The sequence below is a fragment of the Marmota marmota genome, unplaced genomic scaffold (genome assembly GCF_001458135.2).
Source record: "Marmota marmota marmota unplaced genomic scaffold, marMar, whole genome shotgun sequence".
In the NCBI taxonomy this organism is placed as follows: domain Eukaryota; kingdom Metazoa; phylum Chordata; class Mammalia; order Rodentia; family Sciuridae; genus Marmota; species Marmota marmota.
The window spans coordinates 9,961,219-9,984,999 of record NW_026000051.1 but is presented as its reverse complement, the minus strand read 5'-3'; the positions used below and the strand labels follow the sequence as shown (position 1 = coordinate 9,984,999).

The following is a 23,781-nucleotide window of genomic DNA, read 5'->3' as shown; positions in this document are numbered from 1 at the left end:
TGACTGACACCTGGGTAGGCCACACCCAAGGGCACAGTAAGAGAAGGGGACACACACAAGGCACTTCCATGGAAGATTCTATCCTAAACAGGGCAAGGGGTTATATTACAAAGGAACAGGTGAGCGTAGCTTCACCCATGGGGCTGTAGCAAGACACACCCATGCAGGAGACACCGACCCTCAAACCCAAGAAAGGTGCCACATTTCTGTGACTGAGAGCCTCAGCACCCAGCCGGGGAGTGTAACTCAGTCATGTGTAAGGTTGGCCTCCCACACACTGGAGTAATTTATGAAGCAGTCTCCTTGAAGAAAGCAAGCAAAGGGGTTTTATTGAAGAACCTCTGTATATTCAGATAGGAAAGCACTTGCAGGGATGGGTACATTCCTAAGCATGTTCAGTCCAAGGTCATAAATCACTTCTTTAAAAGGGAAGATGGCAGCACCTTCCTGAGCATGTTTAGTTGAGGGTCATAATCACATGCCCTCTGCTTCTAAGCAGAGAATGCTATATTATAATGAGTAAAGTTTACTCCAGGTCATGTAAAATAATGAGTGACCTTGGTTGATTCCTTGTAAGCTTCTTCAAAGTGTCTCAGATGAACAAAAACAAACAAACAAAAAGGGGGGGGGCATTAATAGTCTTTTAAAGGGGCACTGGCTCTTTCCCTGATGAATATAGGAGTTTACCCCCTAAAGTGCCTCTGTCTTGCTTAGCAACTAACCATAGTAATAGACACCAGAGTTTGAAGTGATCACAATCTTCATACAGCATTAGACAAACATGAATGAATTTTAGAAATGTAATATTTAACAAAAGAAGACAGATATAAAAGATATATTTATTTTGTATGATTTCTTAGGTAAAATTCAAAAACAGTTTTAGAATTTGGTGTTGGAAGTCAGGTTAGTGAGTATCCACGTGTGTGTATCAGTGATTGGAAGTGGGCATGAGGGGGCTTCTGGGTTCTGGTGATGTTCTGTTTCTGGATCTGGATACTGATTATGCAGCTTGTATTCATTATATAGGAACTCATGGAGGCTGTCTCCTGCTCTCAAGGTGGCCCACATTCTCACTTACATGTGTCTCTGCTTTCCTAAATCTCTGCCTGTAAAAAAAGGAAGGAAGGAAACTAACTGTACACTTAAGTGCAGTTTATGTACCATAGACTGCCACAAAGACACACACACACACACACACACACAGACATGTCAGGAACACACTCTTGAAAGTATGGCTTCTAAGCATATTGAATTCTGTTTGTAAGATAATATAACATTCATGACCTATACCAGTGAGCTGCTGGGAGGTCAGATATTGTCCCTCTCCTTGTGGATACTGCATTATGGGCAAGGAAATAATACTTAGTAAAATATATAAATATTTTTGTACCTCTGATAGAGGTACATTCCGTGTGATAAGAAGACAAGATTAGTTTTACCATCAGGATGTGAATTTCTGGAAAGCCTTCATGAATATAGTGACATTTTAGTTGATAGAAGATACCATTTTAAGGAGAGGAAATTTCATGAGCAAAAATTCATGATGGGTTCAGATAATGATAAAAAGACAGGCTTGAGTATAGAGTGCATGATGAGGACAGGTAAGAGAGTAGGCCATAAGTTGAGAATAGATTGTGACAGGTCCTGTAAGCAGTATTGAAATGTTTAGCTGTAGACTGTGTGAATCATCCAACTTCTTTTTGTTTTGGGTCAGAGGAAGAGGATGGATTAAGCAGTAAGGCAAAGGAGGATTGGAAGGAAGCTACTTAGGAAAGTATAGTCTAAGAAAGAGATTATGAATAATGGATCTAACATAATAGCAATGGAAATGGATAGAGTTGAATTTAGAAATATTGTGGAGATTGAATCAATCTCTTGATGAATAAGGGAGAAGGGCAATGGAAGATAATAAACACCTCTCATTCATTCAACAAATATTTATTAAATTTCTGCTAAGTGCCAAGCACTACTAGAATAGGGAAACGGTGGTAAACAAAACAAACTCATGGAACTCACAATTTGGTAGGAAGACAGATGTTCATCACAATCATGTACATGTATAAATGTGTGTTGAGGAAGAAAATACTAATAAACTTTTGGACTGGAGACTTCACTTAGTGAGTGCTAGCAGAGCTTTCCTGAGGAAGCAACAATTGAGCTGCTCTGTGAAGGAAGACTGAATGAACATGGTTAAAAAGAATGGGGTCAAGCATTTGAGATAGCAGGAAATATGTGAGGAGGTCAGTATGACTGAACCCTTATTAGAGAGAATGAATGATAGAGGTGAGGTAAGAGAGATGGAAACAGATCATGGGAGACCTTGAAGGGCTCAACAGGGATTCACTACAGACTGCAAGTTTTGCTTTTTAAGTAGACCTTCTGACAGTCTGACTATAGTAGTATGATGAGGGCTTGGAGTAGAGTAGACAAACGTGGAGATGAACGATATTTAGAAGTTAGAATTTATAGAACTTAGTGATTGAATGGGTGTGGGAAAAGGGAAGAGAGAAGTATCTAGCAAGATTCCCAGGTTTCTGAGCACTGTTCACTGGTGAGGGAACACTAGAAGAGGAATAGAGTGGGAAGAGAGGAAGGAAGGAAGGAATGGAGGGAGGGAGGGAGACTATTTGGACTGAGTTTAGGATGTTAAGTTTAGAAGGTCAATGAGATGACAATTAAATACTTGAGAAGAAGATTCTGGAGCTCCAAGAAAGATCAGATAGAAGATATCAATATTAGTATAGAAGTGGCATTGGGAACCATGAATGTACATTAGATTGACAAGGTGAGATCAAAGAGAAACTAGAAGGAAACTTTGAGGAGTACTGATATTTAAATTAGGCTAAATAGAGGAACAAAATGAGCCAACAGAGAAGGCCATGGGGTAGGCAGGTAGATATGGGAGGATATCAGGAGAGTGTGGTGTCCCACAAGCCACAAGAACTGTTTCAGGAGAGAGAGAGAGCTATCAGTATTAAAGACTGCCTCTTGTCTTTAGCTTCCTGCATCCTGGGACTTTTTAGGTGTGTAGAAGAGGCCTTGTGACTAGCTTAATCCAATCAGCTGAGAATAGAAATACAGTAATACTTCTGTCTGGAGCATGTGTCAGTAGTAGACCCTCTTAAGGTGTCTCTTCCCTGTGGTAGGTCATCAGTGATGTTCAGAATAGTGTCTGCTCTGTCGGGGTAGGGTAGCACAGATCTTCCCATCTATAGCCTCTGAGTTTATAACTTTGTGGTCTTGAAAGCTCTAGAAATAATTTAATGGTTTTAATAGTTCTGGAAAAAATAATGTTGTTAAATATTCTGAAAACCCTTGCAGGTTTTGATGGCCACCTGGCTTTACTCTTGCAATGAAGAAAGGTTCTCAACAAAAAAAATTCTCCAAAGCAAAGAGGCCACCATCATCTCACCCTCCCAGCCCATCTCTTACATCCAATATGAGATCTAGGTCGCTTTCACCTTTGATTGGATCAGAGACTCTGCCTTTTCATTCTGAAGGACAGTGGTGTGAGCAAGTCAAGTTTACAGATGAACCCAATGTGATTTTGGGCTGCCAAGACCATAAAGGTATTCCTTTCATCTAAGAATTGTGTAAGGACAGCGAGAGGACTGAGCCTTCTGGGTGAGGGTAAAGATGTCTGCTTAGGGGAGGAGAGTTTCCAGAAAGAGGAAGCTTTATTTCCTGTGGAAAAGTGCCTACACACTCATTCTCTAGTTTTGCCATCCTCTGTGAGGAGGAGGGCATACCTCTGCATTTCAGAGTGAAGTTCCTTTGGTATAAATATTCAGTATGAAAATGTTTCCACACTTAGGCTGTGCCAGTCTGCTTGCTTTTAAACTGCTCGTCTGTGGAGTGGACTGATTTCCACATTTGGGAAATGCATACGTTTTATCAACATTTTTGGTTTATTCTTAAAAGCATTCTTTTAGTTGGGAGTCTGTTTTTAAAAATTTTTTCTTATTTGTTAGATTATGAAATCACAGCCATCAAATTCTATTGATCTGAATATCTGATCAGTTTTTTTAATTAATAATTAATATCAGCATTGAGTTTATATTGTACTACATCTTTGCTACCAGTTAGTTACACTTATTTCTATTTGATAGTCTAGGATATTGGTCATCTTTATTCCTAGAACAAATCAAATTAAAGAAAAATTCAATTTTTTGAACTAAAATTAATTTGATATTAACATATAAATCATCATAGGGAACCCTTGGCCCATAGCCCAGATCTTAATCAAGATTTTTTTTTCTGATTCATAAAGTAAGAGCCAAGAAACAATTTTCTTTTTATAGCTACTTTCATAAAATATGATTTTAACAGTTTTTGATTACATTATTGAGGAATACCATAAAACAAGATATGCTATTATTCATTAGGTTAGAATTATATCTCATATGGTTTTATTCTCTGCATTTAAAAGGGCAACAAATTTAGAGTTTCTTACTATCAAAAAAGAAAAAAATAGGATTTTTGAGGACTTCAGTTTCTGAACTTTAGCATTTTAAAAAACAACTAAAGGGGCTGGGGTTGTGGCTTAGCGGTAGAGCACTCGCCTAGCGTGTGCGAGGCTCTGGGTTCAATCCTCAGCACCATGTAAAAGTAAATAAATAAAATAAAGGTATTGTGTTCAACTACAACTAAATAAATATTTTAAAAAATAAAAATAAAAAACAACTAAATAGTAGCAGTTTATTTTTAAAAACTGACTTGAAAATATTACTTTGAAACAAACTTGCTGCTGCATATAGATAATATTGTGTTAGATTCATCTGCCTTTGTTCAAGTTCTATATTTACAGCTTATGAGTTATGAGATTTTGAGCAAATAAAGTTTCTATAAATTTGTATATCAAATGTTTGTTGTACAAATTAAATTTGTAAAATGTAAGCCTTTAGCCCAAAGCTTGGCACACATCTAATATTTCTAGAGTGTAATTGCTATCATCATTATTATTAAAAATGCTGTAAGTTAAAATACTATAAAGGTTTTTTTTTTTTTTTTACATTTGCCTGACTTAAATATTTTTTCTTACATAGTGTCAAAATTATTATTATTTTTGGAATATGTGTGTCTCCCTCTACTGAAAATGATCTTTTTTGTAATTTTAGGAGCTGATTCAAGAGTAGGAGTTCGATATATTACAGAGGCCCTCATTAAAAAACTCTCTAAGGAAGACAATTTGGCTTTGGTAAAGTCTCTCAACCTTTCACTTTCTAAAGATGGCGGCAAGAAGTTTAGGGTAGGTTACCAACAATTGCTGTGAATAGACATTGATTTTAATTACTTTGTGTTTTAAAACTGCCAATAAAATAAAAAGATTTGAATCCCATCCTCATGTTACCTAATTTGTAGCCGACCTTTTATTGTTTCTGGTGATAGTTCTACATCTGAAGTATAATAGCTCCAAATTCATAAGCATCTATTACTCAGTATTACATATAGTATTTCATTGAGTATGTTTTGTAGTACAGCTTTAGGGGTTATGAATTCTTTTGATTTTTGCATATTGTGGAAAGTTCTAATTTCATCTTTAATTCTGAAGGAAAGTTTGTTTAGTATCATAATCTTTGTAGGCCCCCATTCTAATATTTCAGGTAAACATTCCAAGCCCTCTTATCTGGGATGACAAATGAGTTGAAATTCTAATTGGCTTACCTCTAAATGTGACCTGCTATTTTTCTCTTGTAGCTTTTAAAATTCCAACCTTATTCTGCATATTAGGCATTTTTATTATAATCTCTCTTGGAGAAGATCTTTTCTGATCCTGTCTATCTGGAATTCTAAATGCTTCTTGTATTTGGATTTCCATCGTGTTCCTAAGATTTGAAAAATTTTCTGATATATTTTCATTGAAAAGATTGTGCATTCCTTTAGTTTTATATTTTGGTATAATCTATGCCAATGATTCTTAGATTTGGTGTCTTTGTGTTATCTCAAATTTCTTGAATATTCTGGTTATTGTCTCTTAACATCTTTTCTTTATTACTGACTTTATTTCCAAGATTTGACTTGAAAGTTTGTCTTGAAGGCCTGAGAATATATCTTCTCTGAGGTCTAATCTATTGGTAATACTTTCAAATGAATTTTTAATTTGATTTATTAAGTCTTTCATTTCTAAGATTTGTTTGATTCTTTTTCAGAATCTTCATCTTTATTGAAATGATCTTTCACTTTCTGTATTTTTTAAATTGATTCCTTGAATCTTCTTTTAGCTCATTGAACATTTTAACTATGAACTTTGTAAATTCTTTCTCTGACATTTCTTCAATGTGTTGTCAGAATTGTTGTGGACTGTTTGAGGTGGTTTGTTCCTTTGTTTTCTCATATTGTTTGTATGTCTGCTGATTGTAAGGAAAATAAAAAGAGACACAGAGACAAGATGCAGAGGCAGAAAAGATGGCAGAATGGCAGACAGGCCAAACTGCCACACTTTATTTATTTCAATAGGTTACTTTAGGTCATTAGTGCCATAACTACATTATTGTTTGGTGTTCCTTTATTCCCAGGAGCTGAGTGTCTGAGATCAAGGTCCACACTGATAAGACTCTAGCACAGATCCTCTTCATGAAGGATATTACATAGCAACTAGATACTGCACCTATATTAGTTAGTTATCTTACTAGCTTCTAAGAGAAACAAGTCAGAAACTGTCCCCTCACCCCCAGGAGTTGGCTCACCAGAGGAATGCTTCCCTGTATATTTCCAGGGAAATTGGTTGGGATGATTATCACTTCTACTTTTATGCAAGGGACTATTTAATAAACTTCTTTCTCTTAAGTGCCCTAGGCTAGGTGAATAACCAAGTGTTAATACTCGCACTCAATGTGTATCTTCTGCTGTTCCCAGTATCAGTACCACCTTGAGAGAAAATGCTAAACCCTATTAACTTCAGTCTCTTCAGAGCAGAGCCACATACTTTGGAATAGACCATTGGAAACAAAAAACTTGTTGAAAATATTCTATACAGTTCCCTTTATCTGGGTAGAAAAATGTAATAATGCTCTCCCTTTGTGGGGTATACTGCTGTATTTTGTGTGTAAGATTTTCCATTGGCTGCTTTGGCTTATTCTCCAGGATGAGAAATTAGTTATCATAGTAAAATTACTGTTACATTATATAAGGACTAAATATAATGTAATTACTATTATATTACATAGGGGAGGAGAGAAAATTTGGGGGAAAAGGAAAGAGAAAAAATAGAAAAGAATAATACAAACCAAGTAAAGAGAAGAAAAAGGTGGTGGGGGAGGGATTTAGGGCAGGAGTAGGTAATGCAACAGAGAAAAGAGAGACTATGAGGAGCAAGTATAAACCTGAGCTAGGAAAAGAGAGAATGATTCCAGCTAATGCTTTAAAACATTAGGAGATGTATAACCAAGTGGGGTGAGGGTGCAATAGCAAATAATATGGAGACATCTATTGATGCAAAATGAAAAAATAATATATAATAAGATCAAAATTGACATTAGAGCTATTTATAATTATCCATATAGAAGTTGAGAAATTTATTATTTAGTCTTTCTTTTTTTATTTCATCAAGATTTGGGGCCTTAGAAGATGCCCACTACTCTGGGTATGGAGGTGTTGATCACACCAGCTCCCCTCTAATACAATTCTTGAAAGCTTTTTCCAATGTCTAGGTACCCACTAGCTTTCTGTTGGGTCAGAGGAAATGATCTCTGATATTCTGTGACTTAGCAAATCAGTTATTCCCTGTTAGGTGGTATAGTCTTTTTGTGCCTTCCAGAAGAAAAGCTCTATGTATCCAGCACTTTCAAATCCAGTGGAAGCTATACTGTGAAAATTTGGAGTGTGTGAAGTATGATTATTTAAGTTAGATATATTTTAGCCTGTTTGATGTGGTACTCTTGGGCTGGAGGGGCTGCTGCCCTTTCTCTGGAGTACATTGGTCACAGATCATTGGGCTTGTATCTGGACCCACAAATTGGTGTCTGCTGTCTGGGGAGCTCTTCTGTAAGTCCCTTTGTGGGGTATACTGCTGTATTTTGTGTGTAAGATTTTCCATTGGCTGCTTTGGCGTATCCTCAGAAATTGCCTTCTGTTGGTCTGAGTGTCTGAATGACAATGCAACTCTGGAACTTACAGCTGTGGATCCTCCTAAAGATGCTGGGGCACGAGAGGATTCTTCCCTGATTGCTCTGGATTTCCTGCCAGCTGGTTCTTTTTGTCAGCTCAGGGACCTGAACCTGCATGCATGGAAGGGTGCTGTGCTGTGTCTGCTGGCTATTTCTGTTGGATGAAGGGGCATAGGATATAATCACGCTGACTGTTGTGAAATATTGTACACCTGCACCCCTACACAGGACCTTCTTTAAAGTGTCAGAGAGGTGCAAATGTGGAGCCTATGATTGCTAGCTGTCTGTGGGTGGCTTATTATGCAGAAGCTTCTACCCTGACTGATGTGTATCACTGGGACTCTGTCCCTGTGACTGGAATGGAGCCTCAAATTTGCCCATCTGTATTTGAGCTTCTCCTGCCCATCATTGTGAATCTTTCTATGGAGAGGTGCTATCTGAGCACATGGTAGCTATCTGCAACTGTGGGGCCTGGAGTTGAAAGACCTCTACAATGAACACTTATAGAACACTGAGCAAAGATGATGGACGACCCATGTTCTTGGATAGGCAGGATTATTATTGTCAAAATGACCATATTACCAAAAGTGTTGTACAGATTCAGTGCAATCCCCATTTAAATACCAATGGCATTCTTTACAGAAATAAAAAAAAAGTCCTAAAATTCATTGTAAGAATAAAAGATAAAAAATAGCCAAAGTAATCCTGAGCAAGATGAGCAATATTTGAGGCATCACAATACCTGATCTCAGATTATACTACAAAGCTATAGTAACAAAAACAGTATGTTAATGGTATCAAGAGAAACAGAAAGACCAGTGGAATATAAGACACAGAATAGAAGACACAGAGACAAATACACATAGATACAGTCATCTGATACTTAACAAAGGTACCAAAACATACCTTGGAGAAAAGACAACCTTTTTTTTTTAACAAATGGTTCTGGGAAAACTGGATATCCATATGTAGAAAAATGAAAATAGATCTTTATCTTTAACCCTGCACAAAAATCCACTCAAACTGCATCAGACATCTAGGAATTAGACCAGAATCTTTGCAACTGCTGGGAGAACACATAGGGTCAGCATTCCAACATATTGATATAGGCACTATCTCTTTCTTAACGAGACCCCTAAATCTGGAAGTAAAAACAAGAATAAATAAGTGGACTGAATCAAATTAAAACGCTTCTGCACAGTAAAGGAAAATAAGAGCATGAAGAGAGAACCTACAGAATGGGAGAAAATCTTTGCCAGCTGCTCCTTCATCAGGGAATTAATGTCTAGAATATATAAAGAACTCAACAAACTTAATACCAAAAAAAAGCGCCAATCAGTAAATGAACAAAACAGACACTTCTCAAAAGAAGAAACAAATGGCCAATGAATATATGAAAAATGTTCAGTGTCTCTAGCAATCAGGGAAATGCAAATCAAAACTACATTGAGATTTCTTCTCATTTCAGTTAGATTGGAAATCATGTAGAATACAAATAATAATAAATGCTGGCAAGGATGTTGGGGTTAAGGTACACTCATACATTGTTGCTGGGACTGCAAATTAGTATAGCCACTTGGTATTTTTCCAACAACTAAAATCAGCAAGCTATAGTGATACAGGCACATTGTGTTTATAGCAATGTAACTCACAATAGGTAAGTTACAGAACCAGACCAGTTGCCTGTCAACAGATGAATGGATAAAGAAAATGTGGTATCTACACACAGGTATCCACACACAGTGGAGTTTTATTTAGCCATAAAGAATGAAGTTACGCATTTGTTGGTAAATGAATGGAACTGGAGAACATTTTGCTAAGCAGAATAAGCCAGACTCAGAAACAAGGATTGAATGTTTTCTCTCATATGTGGGAGCTAGAGAAAAGTATGAGGAAAGTGGGGGAGGGGCTGAGCCCCTGCAAATAGAGGAGAGATCAGAGGAGTAGAGGATAGAAGGGTGAGGAAGAGGGATGGGGAAAGGGAGGAACAGTAGAATGAAATTGACCAAATTATGCTATGTACATATGTGAATATACCACTGTGAATTTCAGCTTTATGTCTATCTATAAAGCACCAATTTTAAAATACATAAATAAGCACAAGGAAGACCAGTAGAGTAGAGGAAGGAGAACTGGGCAAGAAGAACAGGGGGAAGGAGTAAGCACTGGGAACTGAAGTGGAAAAAATTGTATTCCAGTATGATTATATCATAATGAACCACACTAGTATGCATAACTATAATGCACAATAAAGTATAAAAAGAATATAATGATTATTTTTTAAAAGTTTGCTATCCTAAATAATAAATATAACATTGACATTCAAAAAAAAAAGTTTACTATCCTTGCTTTGTGTGTGTTTACTGCTATATTAATAAGGTATACAATGTGAACACAGTGTAATAGCCTCATTTCTTTAATTAGAATAAATAAAACTAATGTTCTACCTCATTGTTCACAGAAAATAATTCCAGAAGGTTGAAGAGCTAAATAAAAACAAAGCAGTGCAAAAAACTTAGGAACAAACTGCTGTAAAGTTATTAGGAAAGAGCTAAGCATGGTAGTACACAACTATAATGCCAGTGACTTGGGAGGCTGAGGTAGAAGGATTCCAAGTTTGAGGCTAGCCTCAGTAACCTCAGAGAGACCCTCAGCACTTAGTGAGACCCCCATTTCAGAATAAAAAATGCTGGGCATGTAGCTCATTGGTACAGTTCCCTGGGTTTAATCCCCAGTACAAACAAAACAATTACACACACACAATATATATGTATGTATATATATGTGTGTGTGTGTGTGTGTGTGTGTATATATATATATATATATATATATATATATAAAGAATATGAAAGAATAATTTAAATCTTAAGAGTGGGAAAACAATAACCCTAGTACCACAAAGAAAACTATTGATAGATTTATTTGACATAAAGTTTGAAGAGTTGTGTTTAATGAGAGATATATTCTCAAAAGTTAAAAGGAAAACAAATCTGACAATTAATGTTTGCAAAATCTGTTAACAATATCTACATAATATGTAGGTCTCCTACAATTCCATTGAGAGAGGCAACTCATTGACACATGCAAACAGTGTGAATAGGCAGTTCAAAAGGTACTGTAAATGACTGATATTAACTTGAAAATGTATTCAGTTGTTAAGGTCAAAGAAATATGAAATAAAACAAGTTTTACAATATTTTTGTATCATGCATATCTATTGGTCAAGACTTAAAAAACTATTTCATTATTCAATAGATAAGTTCTATAGTTTAGGAAGGTGGTTGGTAATATCAAAATTTCTAATATGCTTATTTTTTATGTATTTTTAGTTGTAAATGAATCAAAAATATTGATTTTTATGTGGTGCTGAGGATCGAACTTAGTGTCTCACATATGCGAGATTAGCACTCTACCACTGAGTCATAATCTCAAGCCCCTTATTTTTTGATCTAGTAATTGTGCTTATACTCTCAAACCAGCAATTCTACTCCTTGATGTCTATTGTACTAGTATTGTGTACACATATATGCAAAAACATCAATATAGCAATGTTTATTAAACACTATTTAAATAAAAATTGGAAATAACTAAATGTCAATAAGGTATCATTTAAATAAAATATGACATAATATATTATGAACTACTATGCCTGTACCAGGGATTGAACCTAGGGATGTTCTACCACGGAGCCACATCCCCAGCCTTTTTAAATATTTTATTTGGAGGGGCTGGGGCTGTAGCTCAGTGATAGATCACCTGCCTCACACATGTGAGGCACTCGGCTCGATCCTCAGCACCACATAAAAATAAATAAAGATATTGTGTTCATCTACAACTAAAAAATATTTTTTTAAAATATTTTGTTTGGAGACAGAATCTCACTCAGTTGCTTAGGGCTTCGTGAAGTTGCTGAGGCTGGCTCTGAACCTGCGATTCTCCTGCCTCAGCCACCCAGTTGCTGGGATTACAGGCATGTGCCACTGTATCTGGCTACTATGACTTTTTTTGAAAAGTGATTTATACCTCTATGTATTAACATGGAAATATGTCCACAGTTGTTTCAGTGAAAAAGCAATTTTAAAGCATTTCAGGGTCTCAAATATTTTTTTAAATTCTAGTTTTCTCTGTGAGTATAAATGGATGGAAACAAATAGAAATATCTGGGTACACATAAAAATGGTTTGAGTATTAGGAGTTTTGGGGTTTTGGGGGTAGGAAAGAGGATATGGGGCCTTGATGAAGATGGCTTTTTGTATTTCATTTGAATTTTTTTCTAGAATATATTCAGGTCTTCCCTTGTATAGTTAAGTAGTAAAAAAGGAAACATGCTGGAGTTCAAAACTTGCAAAAATGAAATATGAAATAAATAAATTCTGTTTAATTATTATATACCACACATATGTTAGACTGTGGAGGTAGACGCAGAGGTGAATTAGCTTAGTTTTCTAAATTCAAATTTCTGAATTTAGGGCTTAGTGTGAAGAATGCCTAGGATTAAGAGGAGATAGGGAGAATCATAGAGCATGTATGATTGAGGCTTACCCAGTGAAAAAGCTTGAGGGAGCTATTACAGAAGACCCAAGAGCATGATGGGTGGAGGTTATAGAGGGGGAACTTCATGCAGAAAGTAATGATAAAACGATTATAGAATTGTCAAATAAGAGGAAACCTTAGAAGTCAATGGATTTGGCAATCAAGAAGGCAATTCTTCTGTTTCAGAAACCCACCAAGTTCATTTTTTTAGAACCTTTGCATTTTCTTCTGCTCATCTAGTATTCTCTGACCCCAGAAGTTCACGTTCCTGGATTCTTTTTATTAAGGTCTCATTTTGATATACTTCTTCTGTAAAATCTTTCTCTTGCCACACAATCACAGTTAAGTCACCCTCTTTATTTAGTCAACAGATGTTTATTTAGCACTCACTATATGCCAGGCAGAGATACCATGGCACTGTACACAACAGACAAGATCTACCCTCTTGGTGCCTTGCATTCTAGCACAGATGTTGTTTTTACTTTCTTATTAGTATTGTTGCTGTCTGAAAATCTTATTTGCCTCTGTTTATTGTGTATCTCTGCAGATGAATACTAATTCATATTTCCTGTCCCATGACAGCTTCTGGCACATAATCCACATTCAATCTGTGAAATATTAAATGGCAGTCTTGGGGAGAACCATTTGAATACATTGATGTAGTAGAGGATTTATTGCCTTACTAATATAATAGGAGCGAGTGGAAGGCAAAGTGAGCAAATGTAGACGATTCTTGTAAGAAATGCTGGTGACATTATAAAAGGGAGATAAGATGATGGCTTCCTAGGAGAACAAGGTTAGTGCAGGGCGATTTGTTCTATATGGAAGAATTGTGAGCTTATTGAAAGTAAGCTGTGTGCAGCAGGGAGGGTTTGTCCAGTTCACTGCTATAGCCCATCACCTGGTGCCATACTTTGTAGGTAGCAAGCACATAGTGCATGTCTATTGTAAAAATGACTGCCTTTAAACTTGAGGGGACACAGTGAGAGAGAAGAAGGTTGAACATGCATGGGCACTGAGGGAGAAAGAGAGGGAGAGGTTATACACCAGCATAGTACCTAAAGAAGAAAGGAGGAAAAGCAGAAAGGCATAGAAAAATTGAGGCAGAGAGAATGATAGTGGAGAATTCTTGTTGGATAGTTTGAGCTTCTTTTGTGGACAGTGCTATCATTTGCAGAGGGGCAAGGAGAGTTTGGAAACTTGAGGAGAGTTGCTACTTCAGGGATTGTCCAATAAGGTTTTAAATTTTCTGATGACTGGCCTAAACAGCCCCTGATGCACATACTTAAATATTTTGCTTTATGTCATTCCATATGTCATGTAAAGAATTTACTTATTTATTTCCATTTAGTATATTGAGAATTTGGAAAAATGTGTTAAACTTGAAGTACTGAATCTCAGCTATAATTTAATAGAGAAGATTGAGAAGGTGGACAAGCTCTTAAAATTACGTGAACTCAACTTATCATATAACAAAATCAGGTGAGTGAATAATTCTTTAAGTAGCATTGTAGGGTTTTCTTTTGTTGTTGTTGTTCTTTGTTTCTTTGAGAGGTAAACTAATGTCATCCATGTTGCTGGAAGAATCCTTTGAAACAGCAAATATTTTAATAAGTATTTATTCATTTGTAGGCTAGACCTTCATAATATGATAACTTTATGTTTTGGTACTACTTAAGTACAGAATAATATCTAGTATTTTGGAAGGAGATACATTTTTTGAATACCAAATTTTGTCTTAATTCTGCTCTTGGCAGTTGCTATCTATGGTTCACTGTTTTATTACATGAAGAATATTGATATGAAGCAGAATGTTCTAACCCTGCCATTTTGAGCCCAAAGATATTCTAACCCTTTTCATCTTAGGTATTTTTCTTCACTTGTTGTTACAAAAAAATATACTTTCAATCTTGTTTCCAATGCATAATAATTTTGTGAGAAATAAACATAATCAAACTGACAATGGGTAAAACTACATTTTGAAAATTTGCTATAGACAAAATGATGCAAGAATCAAATAATGAAAATCTTTTTTTTTTTTTTTTTTTTGGCTTTGTGGCGTTAGGGATTAAACCTGGTGCCTCACACCTGCTAATACGGACTCCATACTTGAGTTACACCCCCAACCAAAGCTTGAAAACCTTATATCAGTATGCTTTCCTCCCACATTAGACTTGTTAAATATGATGGCCAACAAATAAAAACAAAACAACTAATAGCTGCTGAAGTTCCTACAAGACAAAAATGAAATTAAAAAATACTAATTAAAGTCTTAGTATAAAATTTGTGTAAAAAATAACTGATACTGATGATAATAATTTTGACAAAATGGAAATGAAAATAGACAAGCTTAGGAGTACTTTCCTGGTATAGAAAATTGACTGGGTTATTAAATAACATATTATGAGTAACTTGGAAAAATTTTTCATCAATGAAAGTTTATCAATATGGGTGATAAATATTTTATTAACTTAAGTATTCTATAAAAATGCTTATATTCATAAGCAAAGTGTCACTTTAGGGGCTCTGATATCCTTCTGCACAGTTAACCTTTTGGCAGTGGCCTAATATAACTATAGTTATCTCTTGGGCAGGACTACAGCAGGTAGCACAACGTGTGCTGTGGAGTTTTCCAGCTCTCTCCTGGCTGGCTGCTAGTTCTCACAGTAGCCAGTGGGACTGGCATAGACACACTCCTCTGTCTTCCATTACAGGTCTTGAGTTCTGATAGTAAGATGAGTACAGTTCCTAGGCACAGTAATAGGAGTTTGCAGTTCACTGCTCTGGTAAATTTTTTTGTAGCTACTTTGTTCTCATTAATAAGAAAGGTTGATAAATCATAATTATGAAAAGAACATCACATAGAGCCAAGGATATTTTTTGTCTTATTGGAAGTTCAGCAACTGTTTGTTGTCTTGTTTCGATTTTTTAGTCATCATATTTACCAAGTCTAACTGAGGGTAAAGCATATAGATATAAGATTTTCAAGCTTTTGTTTGGTGTGTAGCTCAGATTTAATTCCCAGCAGCTAAAAAAGACATGAAAATTACAGGAGAAGGACTTCATCAGTATATTTGCTTGACTTTGTCCTTTGGTTTCAGCAAAATTGAAGGCATAGAGAATATGTGTAATCTTCAGAAGCTAAACCTTGCAGGAAATGAGATTGAGCATATTCCAGTATGGCTAGGAAAGAAGTTGAAATCTTTGCGAGTCCTCAATCTGAAAGGCAACAAGATATCATCAGTAAGTTATTCAAACTAGTAAGAATCTTTTTCAATTTCTTTAATTTACTGAGAAAAAATATTAATACTTAAATTTTACAAATGGGATTTCTTTATTTTCTATTAATCAAACACCAGATATATTATATCAAATTCAGATATGACCTAGAATACTCTATAGTAATTAAATACAGTAAGTTCACATTTTGTATAGATTCCATAGCAACTAAGAGTTTATCTCTTAGCATTTATCATTTCATTTGAGCTCTTATTCCCATTTTACATGTAAAGCCTCAGAGATGTTAAGTCCCTGTCCAAAGTTACAGCTTGAGCTAGAATCCAGACGATTGAATGAATGCCTAGAAGAGTTTTTGTTTGTTTGTTTGTTTTTTTCCTGGCAGTATTTCCTTAAATTCGGAATGTGAGTATTGGTACATATCCTTGTGTCTTTTAGATTCAATTATAACTCAGTTTTCTGCAGTTTTACTAAATTTTTTCACTACCATTTGTATTTTTGATCTGTTCAGTTAATATAATGAAGAATGATAAAGACTTGAAATCAAATCCTGTTTTATTCACTTAGACTCTGAGCTTTGGGCAAGTCACCTGACTTCTTTCAATCTGTTTCTTTATCTGTAAAGTTAAGATAATGCGTCCATTATAGGTTGTTGTGAAGAGTTGCAAATAGAATGATATAAAGAAAATGCCCAGTACTGTCCCAATACACTACTCACATGCTGCCTTTCTGTTCCTTTCCTCAAACTGCTTTGGAGCCCTTGGTTTCACGAATAGGTTTTTTTGCTATGTTAAGAACAATTTCCAGGATTTATTATTTCCTTTAGGTAGTTTATGATTTTTACAGTAAAATATGCCAATACTACTGTTATGTCATTTCAGCTTCAGGATGTCAGCAAGTTGAAACCACTTCAAGATTTGACTTCTCTGATATTAGTTGAAAATCCAGTCGTGACCCTTCCTCACTACCTCCAGTTTACCATTTTCCACCTGCGTTCGCTGGAAAGTTTGGAAGGTCAGCCAGTAACTACTCAGGACAGGGAGGAGGCTTTTGAGAGATTCAGTTTAGGTAAGATGACAGTTTAAAAAACTGAATTTGAATGAGGAAAGAATTTGTTTTCAGAACTTATCTAGAAAAAAATGTATTATAAACTTTCTGATGACATTACATTTGCAGAGATGCCACCATAAATCAATTTATTTAATAACTATTGAGCATATTCAGTACGCCAGGCACTGCACTTGACACTAAGGATACAGTGGTGAGCAAGACACTTGGTGCTGGCCTTCATGCAGCTTATGGTTTTGTGGAACAGACAAAAAGCAGTTAAACCCAGGTAAAGCAACAGAGGGGAGCCCTGTTGTGGTGCAGAGTGGTGTAAAGGAGTGGCTCTTGAGGCAGTGACATGGAAGCTGAAGGCAAGGGGAGGAGAGGCCAGCCATGTGAGGAATGGCACTCAGGGAGAGGGAGGAGCTGGTTCCCTGGGGTTATAAAGACCCTAGTGGGGTCAAGCAACTGAAAGATCAGTATGACTGGAGGAGTGCAAGAAAAAGTTTGGAGAGAAGGGGGAGGTTCGAGATGGAACAGGGCCTTGTGGTTTGGATTTTATTCTAGCTGCAGTAAAAAACCATGGGCAAGTTTTAAGCAGGGATGGGCCAGGAACAGGCTCTATATTAAGGAGATCATTTTGGATGCAGGTTGGAGAATGATTTGGAGCAGGGCATAGAGGAGATGGAGGGGCATGTTAGGAAGAGCTATGACAGTCATGCAGGCTAGAAGTGTTGGTGGCCTGTGCTTAGGAGATAGATGTGGAAATGAAAAATAGATGCATCACTTTTAATGGTAGAATCAGCAGCGCTCTCTAATGGAGTAGGTAATTCTCAGGCTTCTGGCTTAATTGGCTTAATTAGGTGGTGATATCATGTAGAAAATGAGGAGAATTCAGAGTTATCTTTAGGACATGATGAGTTTGAATTATGTGTGAGATGGCAAATAGAAAATATGTGTCTGGAGTTCAAAGAGGTCTGTATCAGAGATACAGATTGAGCATCACTAATCTGAATATATAAAATCCAAAATGCTCCTAAATCTGAAACTTTGAGTGCTTTTCTAATGCTACAAGTGGAGATTGTTCACAGTCAAAACACAGGTACATTAAAATTTTGTATAAAAATTACTTTCAGGCCATATGTGTTTGTGTAACTGTATCTAAAAAAGAAATGAATTTTGTGTTTAGACTTGGATTCAGTGCCCAATGTATCTCTTTATGTAACTGCAAATATTCCAAATCTGAAAAATAAATCAGTCCCATGATAAAGGAGATTCAGCTGGAATAAATTTGGTTGTCATTAGCATAATTCCATAGGAATCAGTTTTCTCATGCAGGCAGGGGTGAGAAGAGAAAGAAAGGCAGCCAACTAAGGAAACTGAAAAAGTGAGGCCAACAGGGTAGGAGAAAACCAGGAAATAGTGGGTTACAGAGGCCCAGAGAAGAAATCTTCAAGAGAGGATGTGGTAAGCTTTGTTGAATGTTGCTGAGGCACAAAGTAAGATGAGCACAGAGAAGTGCCTGATTGTGACAGGGATGGGGGAAAGGCTGGGTAATAATATATTGAAGAATGGAAGGGAGATATTTGCCTGAAGATTTGAAATTTCCTCCCATAATTTCTCTCTTCTAACACTTAAATAAATGAAGGTCTTTCTTTTCGTTTTTTACTGTTTAAAAGTTAAAAAAAAAAAAAGAAAGCTAAACTAAAAATTAATCAGTAGCTTTCAGACCAGGAAATGGGGAGGAAAAAAAATGTAGTTAACCTCAAAATCAGTAGTCAAAGAAATAAGCAGTATATCTTAAGAGCGGACTGCAGAGACAAATCATGCCTCAGTAGGATTGGAGAAAGAAGAGAGGCCATCCCTTGACAGAAGGAACACTTTCTCCATCAGAAAGGAGAGAAGATGTACAGGTCATGGGGTTTTGTTGCTTTGGTGGTGGGAAAATAAAGGAGTTCCCATGGATGGGGTCTGTTTTCTCAATGAAATGTGAGGTCATCAGCTGAGAAAGAGACTCAAAGAAGTATGGGAAGTTTGAGGAAAAAGAGGAAGATAAGAAATCACCATTGTAGAGTACTGGGTAATAAGCTGGTATGTTCAACCATTTGGAATGGATGTTAGTCCACTTTCAACCTACAAAAGCAGCAGTTTTATATGGTTTAATCCGATACTTCAGAAACATGGTAAATTTCTTATTTGTTTAGGACTCCTCCCCCAACTCTACTTTTTTCCCCTGAAATTTATTTTGGAATTATTAAAAATTTAAATAATGCAGAGTAATCATATAAATATACTATTGGAGGAAATGTTTCAACCACTTATGGCTCATTCATGACTTCAGACTGTAATTAGGAGCCTTTAATGTGGTGAGCTCTTAGGACCCAGTAGAGACGAGGTGGATGGAGTTGCTGTTCTCCTGAAGCTTTAGTGGGGTAGGCAGACAGTATAGTAGATCACATATTACAACTCCCTGGGTGACAAGGGCCGGAGCATAAGTTCAGGGTGCATGAGAGCTTCCCTAAGAAGCATCCAACCCAGAGAGAGGAGAGAGTCAGGGCAGTCTTCTCAGAATGGTTTGTAAAGCTCAACCCCTAAAGGATGCAGAAGAGACCTATAGGAAATGGAGGAAGACAGGTTCAGTCAGAGGATGAGAAAATAAGCCTGCAGCAGTGAAGAGGCATTGTCAGTATAATGAAGAGTCATTTCAGGAAAGCTGCAGAAATATGCTTGAAGATGAGGTTCAAGAGGGAGATTGGGGCCAAATCATCTTTACGGAAGCTTTATGAATCTTATCCTAAGAATGATAGGAAATAGTTGAAGGATTTCAATACAATGTAATGTTTTGCATACATGTTTACAATATTCTCGAAAATGTAATTATTCATATCAAATAAAATACTGCATTTTTTAAAAGGGACTGGGAAAATTTTTCATTTATCAACAAACTAAAATACTTGGAAGTCAATTCTTATGTTTTAAAAATGTCATCAAAATAATAATGACTTCTTGCCTCGTAATATATATCCATTTCAAGTGCAAGATGGTTTTCTCTCAAAGCCATGGTATATAATTTTAAAAGTAAAATTGTAATTACACCATACTTAACTTCTTTTGTTATTCTTTTGAGAAATAGCCTTGCCTTTTTTCAAGTAAGAAACATAATAATAAATACACTATCCATTTTTATTGACAGAAGAGGTAGAAAGACTGGAAAGAGACCTAGAAAAGAAGATGATGGAAACTGAAGAGCTTAAGAGCAAACAAATAAGATTCCTTGAGGAAATTAAAAATCAAGATAAATTAAACAAATCATTAAAAGAAGAAGCAATATTACAGAAACAGAGCTGTGAGGAGCTAGAAATTGACCTAAACATGAAAAATGAATTGGTAAGTCTGATTTTACATCACATTGATTATATTCTCTTCAGGTAGAAAATTCTTTGTCCTTGTGTCTAAAAATACAACTTCTTGACCGTAGAAAGGGGTAGATGTATATTAATAGAATATGTGCAAAAGGCTTTACTGACTGCAGTTGACCATGTGCCATGTGATATGGCTTCCTGAAAGATTAGTGTTCTTTGGGGCTGCCCAAAGGGGGAAGGTGATGTTCCTCACTGTGAGAAGTCAGTAAGATCATCCCTGATGTTCATATTTTTTTTTTTTAAGCAAGAACATTGTTGGAGAGAGTATACATTGGCAAAAACTTTTAGAAGACAATTTGGGGAAAATATCCAAATTTTAAATAGACCCTCTGTCTCAGAGATTGAATTTCCAATAATATATTCTATAGAAATAGTGGCAAGAATGGACAAAGATTATATATATATACCTGAATGTATATGTATGTATGTGTGTATATATAACATATAACACACATATACATATACAAGGATATTCACTGCAATATTATTCATATGATCAAAAATTGTAAATAGCCAAAATGTCCCTCAGTGAACCCTGAAGTGATAAAATAATATATTGTTTTGAATAAAATGAAGTACGGTTTTATGTCCTAAAGTGGAAGATACCTGACACTTTTTATTATGCATAAAAAAGCAAGGTGCGAAACAATATCAAAATCAAATATGATCTTATATCTCAAAGTGTATGACAGTTTCTTAGGGGAGAAATGGCAAAATATGCAGCAAACTCTTGAAAGTAGGTATTTCCAAAAAGTGGAATTACAGAACATTTTCAGTTTATGCATATCTGTAATGGCTAAATTTTATATAGTTGGACTTTATGATCAAAACATAAAAAGGATACTAAAACTGAAAGATTTAGACAACCTAAGTGGCATAATTTGAGAAAGTAACCAAGATACTTCAAAGGTCTTGGGACCATGTCACATGAAGAATGATCAGAGGGACAGAGTTGTCCAGGCTAGAGAAGAGGAGACTCAGCGAGCTATGATAATTTCTCTCAGATATTCAAAGAACTGTTTCATGGAAGAGGAATTATAGACCAAGACTCATCATAAACCAATTGATAGGAAAATATGTTTTCATTTAATGATAAAGAAATTCCTAAAAGTTGGCCTGAAATGGAATAACTGGAATGTTTGCTATCACTGACAGGCAGAGGCTGGCCATATGCTCAGGGTTTTGGAGAAAGATCATTTGATAGGAAGGTGGGCCTTTTCAACCCAAAGAATCTAATTTTATAAACTTATTCGGCTATTTAGGGAAAAATAACTATTGGTACCCTTTTTCTCTCCCCTCCTTTTAAATAATTCCTCATTTTACTTATGTATAACTTAGGGAATTTTACTTATCCTATAAATAATAAAGTCTTTGATATATTTATCCTTTTTTGGATCTCCCTTTCAAGTTTGGCATTCTCACATTCTCACTCAGTTACTTGTTTTTTTAAGAAGAAGAATTCTGCTTAATCACTTACTTTAAAAAAAAAGTATTTCTTAGTTGTTGATGGACCTTTATTTTATTTATTTGTATGTGGTTCTGAGAATCTGCCCCAGTGCTTCACACATGCTAGGCAAATGCTCTTCCACTGAGCTATAACCCCAACCCTAATAACTTACTTTTTAAAACAAAGACAAAAGAGTATTCTCCCCTCTGTGAGGAAGGAAGTTGTTCTTGAAATATGAATTTTAACTAACTCCTACTTAAAGTCTCTTTTGCCTGAGAAAGAAAAGGGAACATGATGGAAATCCAGGACAGCTTCTCCAGCTCTGTACCTCCAATGTTCAGAGCATTTGTGGGTTCCTTTATATGTTACTTAATTTGAAGGTAGTTTTCATATATCTCAGCTGTACCCTGAAGGCATATATTAATAATGTTAATAGATGATTATTAGTGATTTTAGATTATTCAGACTCTGTTGCTTTTCAGTTTGTAATAGAATGGATTGATGAGTAATGAAACCAGTGGAGAATGGTAATCAATGTTACTTAAACAATGAACTCTTTTTGCCATTATATGACATACAAAAATAAAACCCAGTACTTATTTGGTATCATGTGACATTTGTGAACATTTAATAAATTTTCCTCAGTTATTTTTCTGTTTTAGAACATAGAATCCATTTTATTACTAAGAAAGGAACTTGATAATTTGTATATGCTGACTCCCTGATGCATGTTAATCAACCCATTAAACACCTTAGTTAATATGTCTTAAGGCTTTGCTTTGTCCTGAAAGTATGGTTTGTTATAGTTTTCCCTTTCACTTATTTATGTTATTGTTAATATGGTTGTGCTGGGAATAAATGTTTTGTAAATTGTCAGCAGTTTTGCTCTTTTTTCTGTAACTACTTTTCTTAGATTGTGCTTTTTTCTGTGTCATTATTACTCTTATAATTAATAACAATTTAAAACATTTTAACATGTATATTTTTGTAACAAGTTCAGACAACACAAATGTATACAGTAGAAATGAAAATCTACTCTTCCCCTGCTCCTTTCCTCAAGTGTTGATATAGATCCTTTTTGTTTTCTATACATATACAATATATGTAATTAAATAATTACACCCTTGAATATTTGTTATTTTTTTTAAAAAAGGAATCCTATTATATAGGATTATCCTGCATCTTATCTTTCACAAAGCAGTACATGTAGACAGCTCTCCAAGTTTAAAATATATGTATATATGTGTACATATATGTGTGTGTGTGTATATATATATATATATACACACATACATATATATATAAATCTTTCTCATTCATTTTTTTTCTTTTTAAAATTTTTATGTAATTTTTTAATTTATATATGATGCAGAATGCATTACAACTCTTATATAGAGAGAAAGCACAATTTTTCATATCTCTGGTTGTATACATAGTATATTCACACCAATTCTTCATACTTGTACTTTTTTTTAAAATTTTTATTGTTGGTTGTTCAAAACATTACATAGTTCTTTTTTTTTTTTTTAATTTTTTATTGTGGGTTGTTCAAAACATTACAAATTTCTTGACATATCATATTCCACACTTTGATTCAAGTGGGTTATGAACTCCCACCTTCACCCCATACACAGATTGCAGAATCACATCAGTTACACACCCATTGATTTATAGTTCTTGATATATCATATTTCACACTTTGATTCAAGTGGGTTATGAACTCCCATTTTTACCCCGTATACAGATTGCAGAATCATATCAGTTACACATCCATTGATTTACATATTGCCATACTAGTGTCTGTTGTATTCTGCTGCCTTTCCTATCCTCTACTATCCCCCCTCCCCTCCCCTCCCCTCTTCTCTCTCTACCCCCTCTACTGTCATTCATTTCTCCCCCTTGTATTATTTTTCCCTTTCCCCTCACTTCCTCTTGTATGTAATTTTGTATAACCCTGAGGGTCTCCTTCCATTTCCATGCAATTTCCCTT

The 23,781-nt window shown here is 35.5% G+C and overlaps 1 protein-coding gene across 11 annotated transcripts in view; it reads left to right on the top strand.

Annotated features, from left to right (window-relative positions):
* Cntrl (centriolin) overlaps window positions 1–23,781 on the top strand; it is an 89,789-nt gene that overhangs the window by 5,986 nt on the left and 60,022 nt on the right. For 8 of the 11 annotated variants that reach the window (XR_007351193.1, XM_048813170.1, XM_048813173.1 and 5 more), the window contains exons 2-7: window positions 3,322–3,569; window positions 5,118–5,248; window positions 13,990–14,120; window positions 15,740–15,881; window positions 16,757–16,943; window positions 20,116–20,309. Coding sequence is in view for 9 of the 11 variants with exons in the window: in XM_048813170.1 (XP_048669127.1) it covers window positions 3,353–3,569; window positions 5,118–5,248; window positions 13,990–14,120; window positions 15,740–15,881; window positions 16,757–16,943; window positions 20,116–20,309 (1,002 nt within the window). In the remaining 2 variants the exon portion in view is untranslated. Of the gene's footprint in view, window positions 1–3,320; window positions 3,570–5,117; window positions 5,249–13,989; window positions 14,121–15,739; window positions 15,882–16,756; window positions 16,944–17,089; window positions 17,212–20,115; window positions 20,310–23,781 lie in introns of those variants that run through there. The other 3 variants (XM_048813174.1, XM_048813177.1, XM_048813178.1) reach the window with 3 other exon arrangements.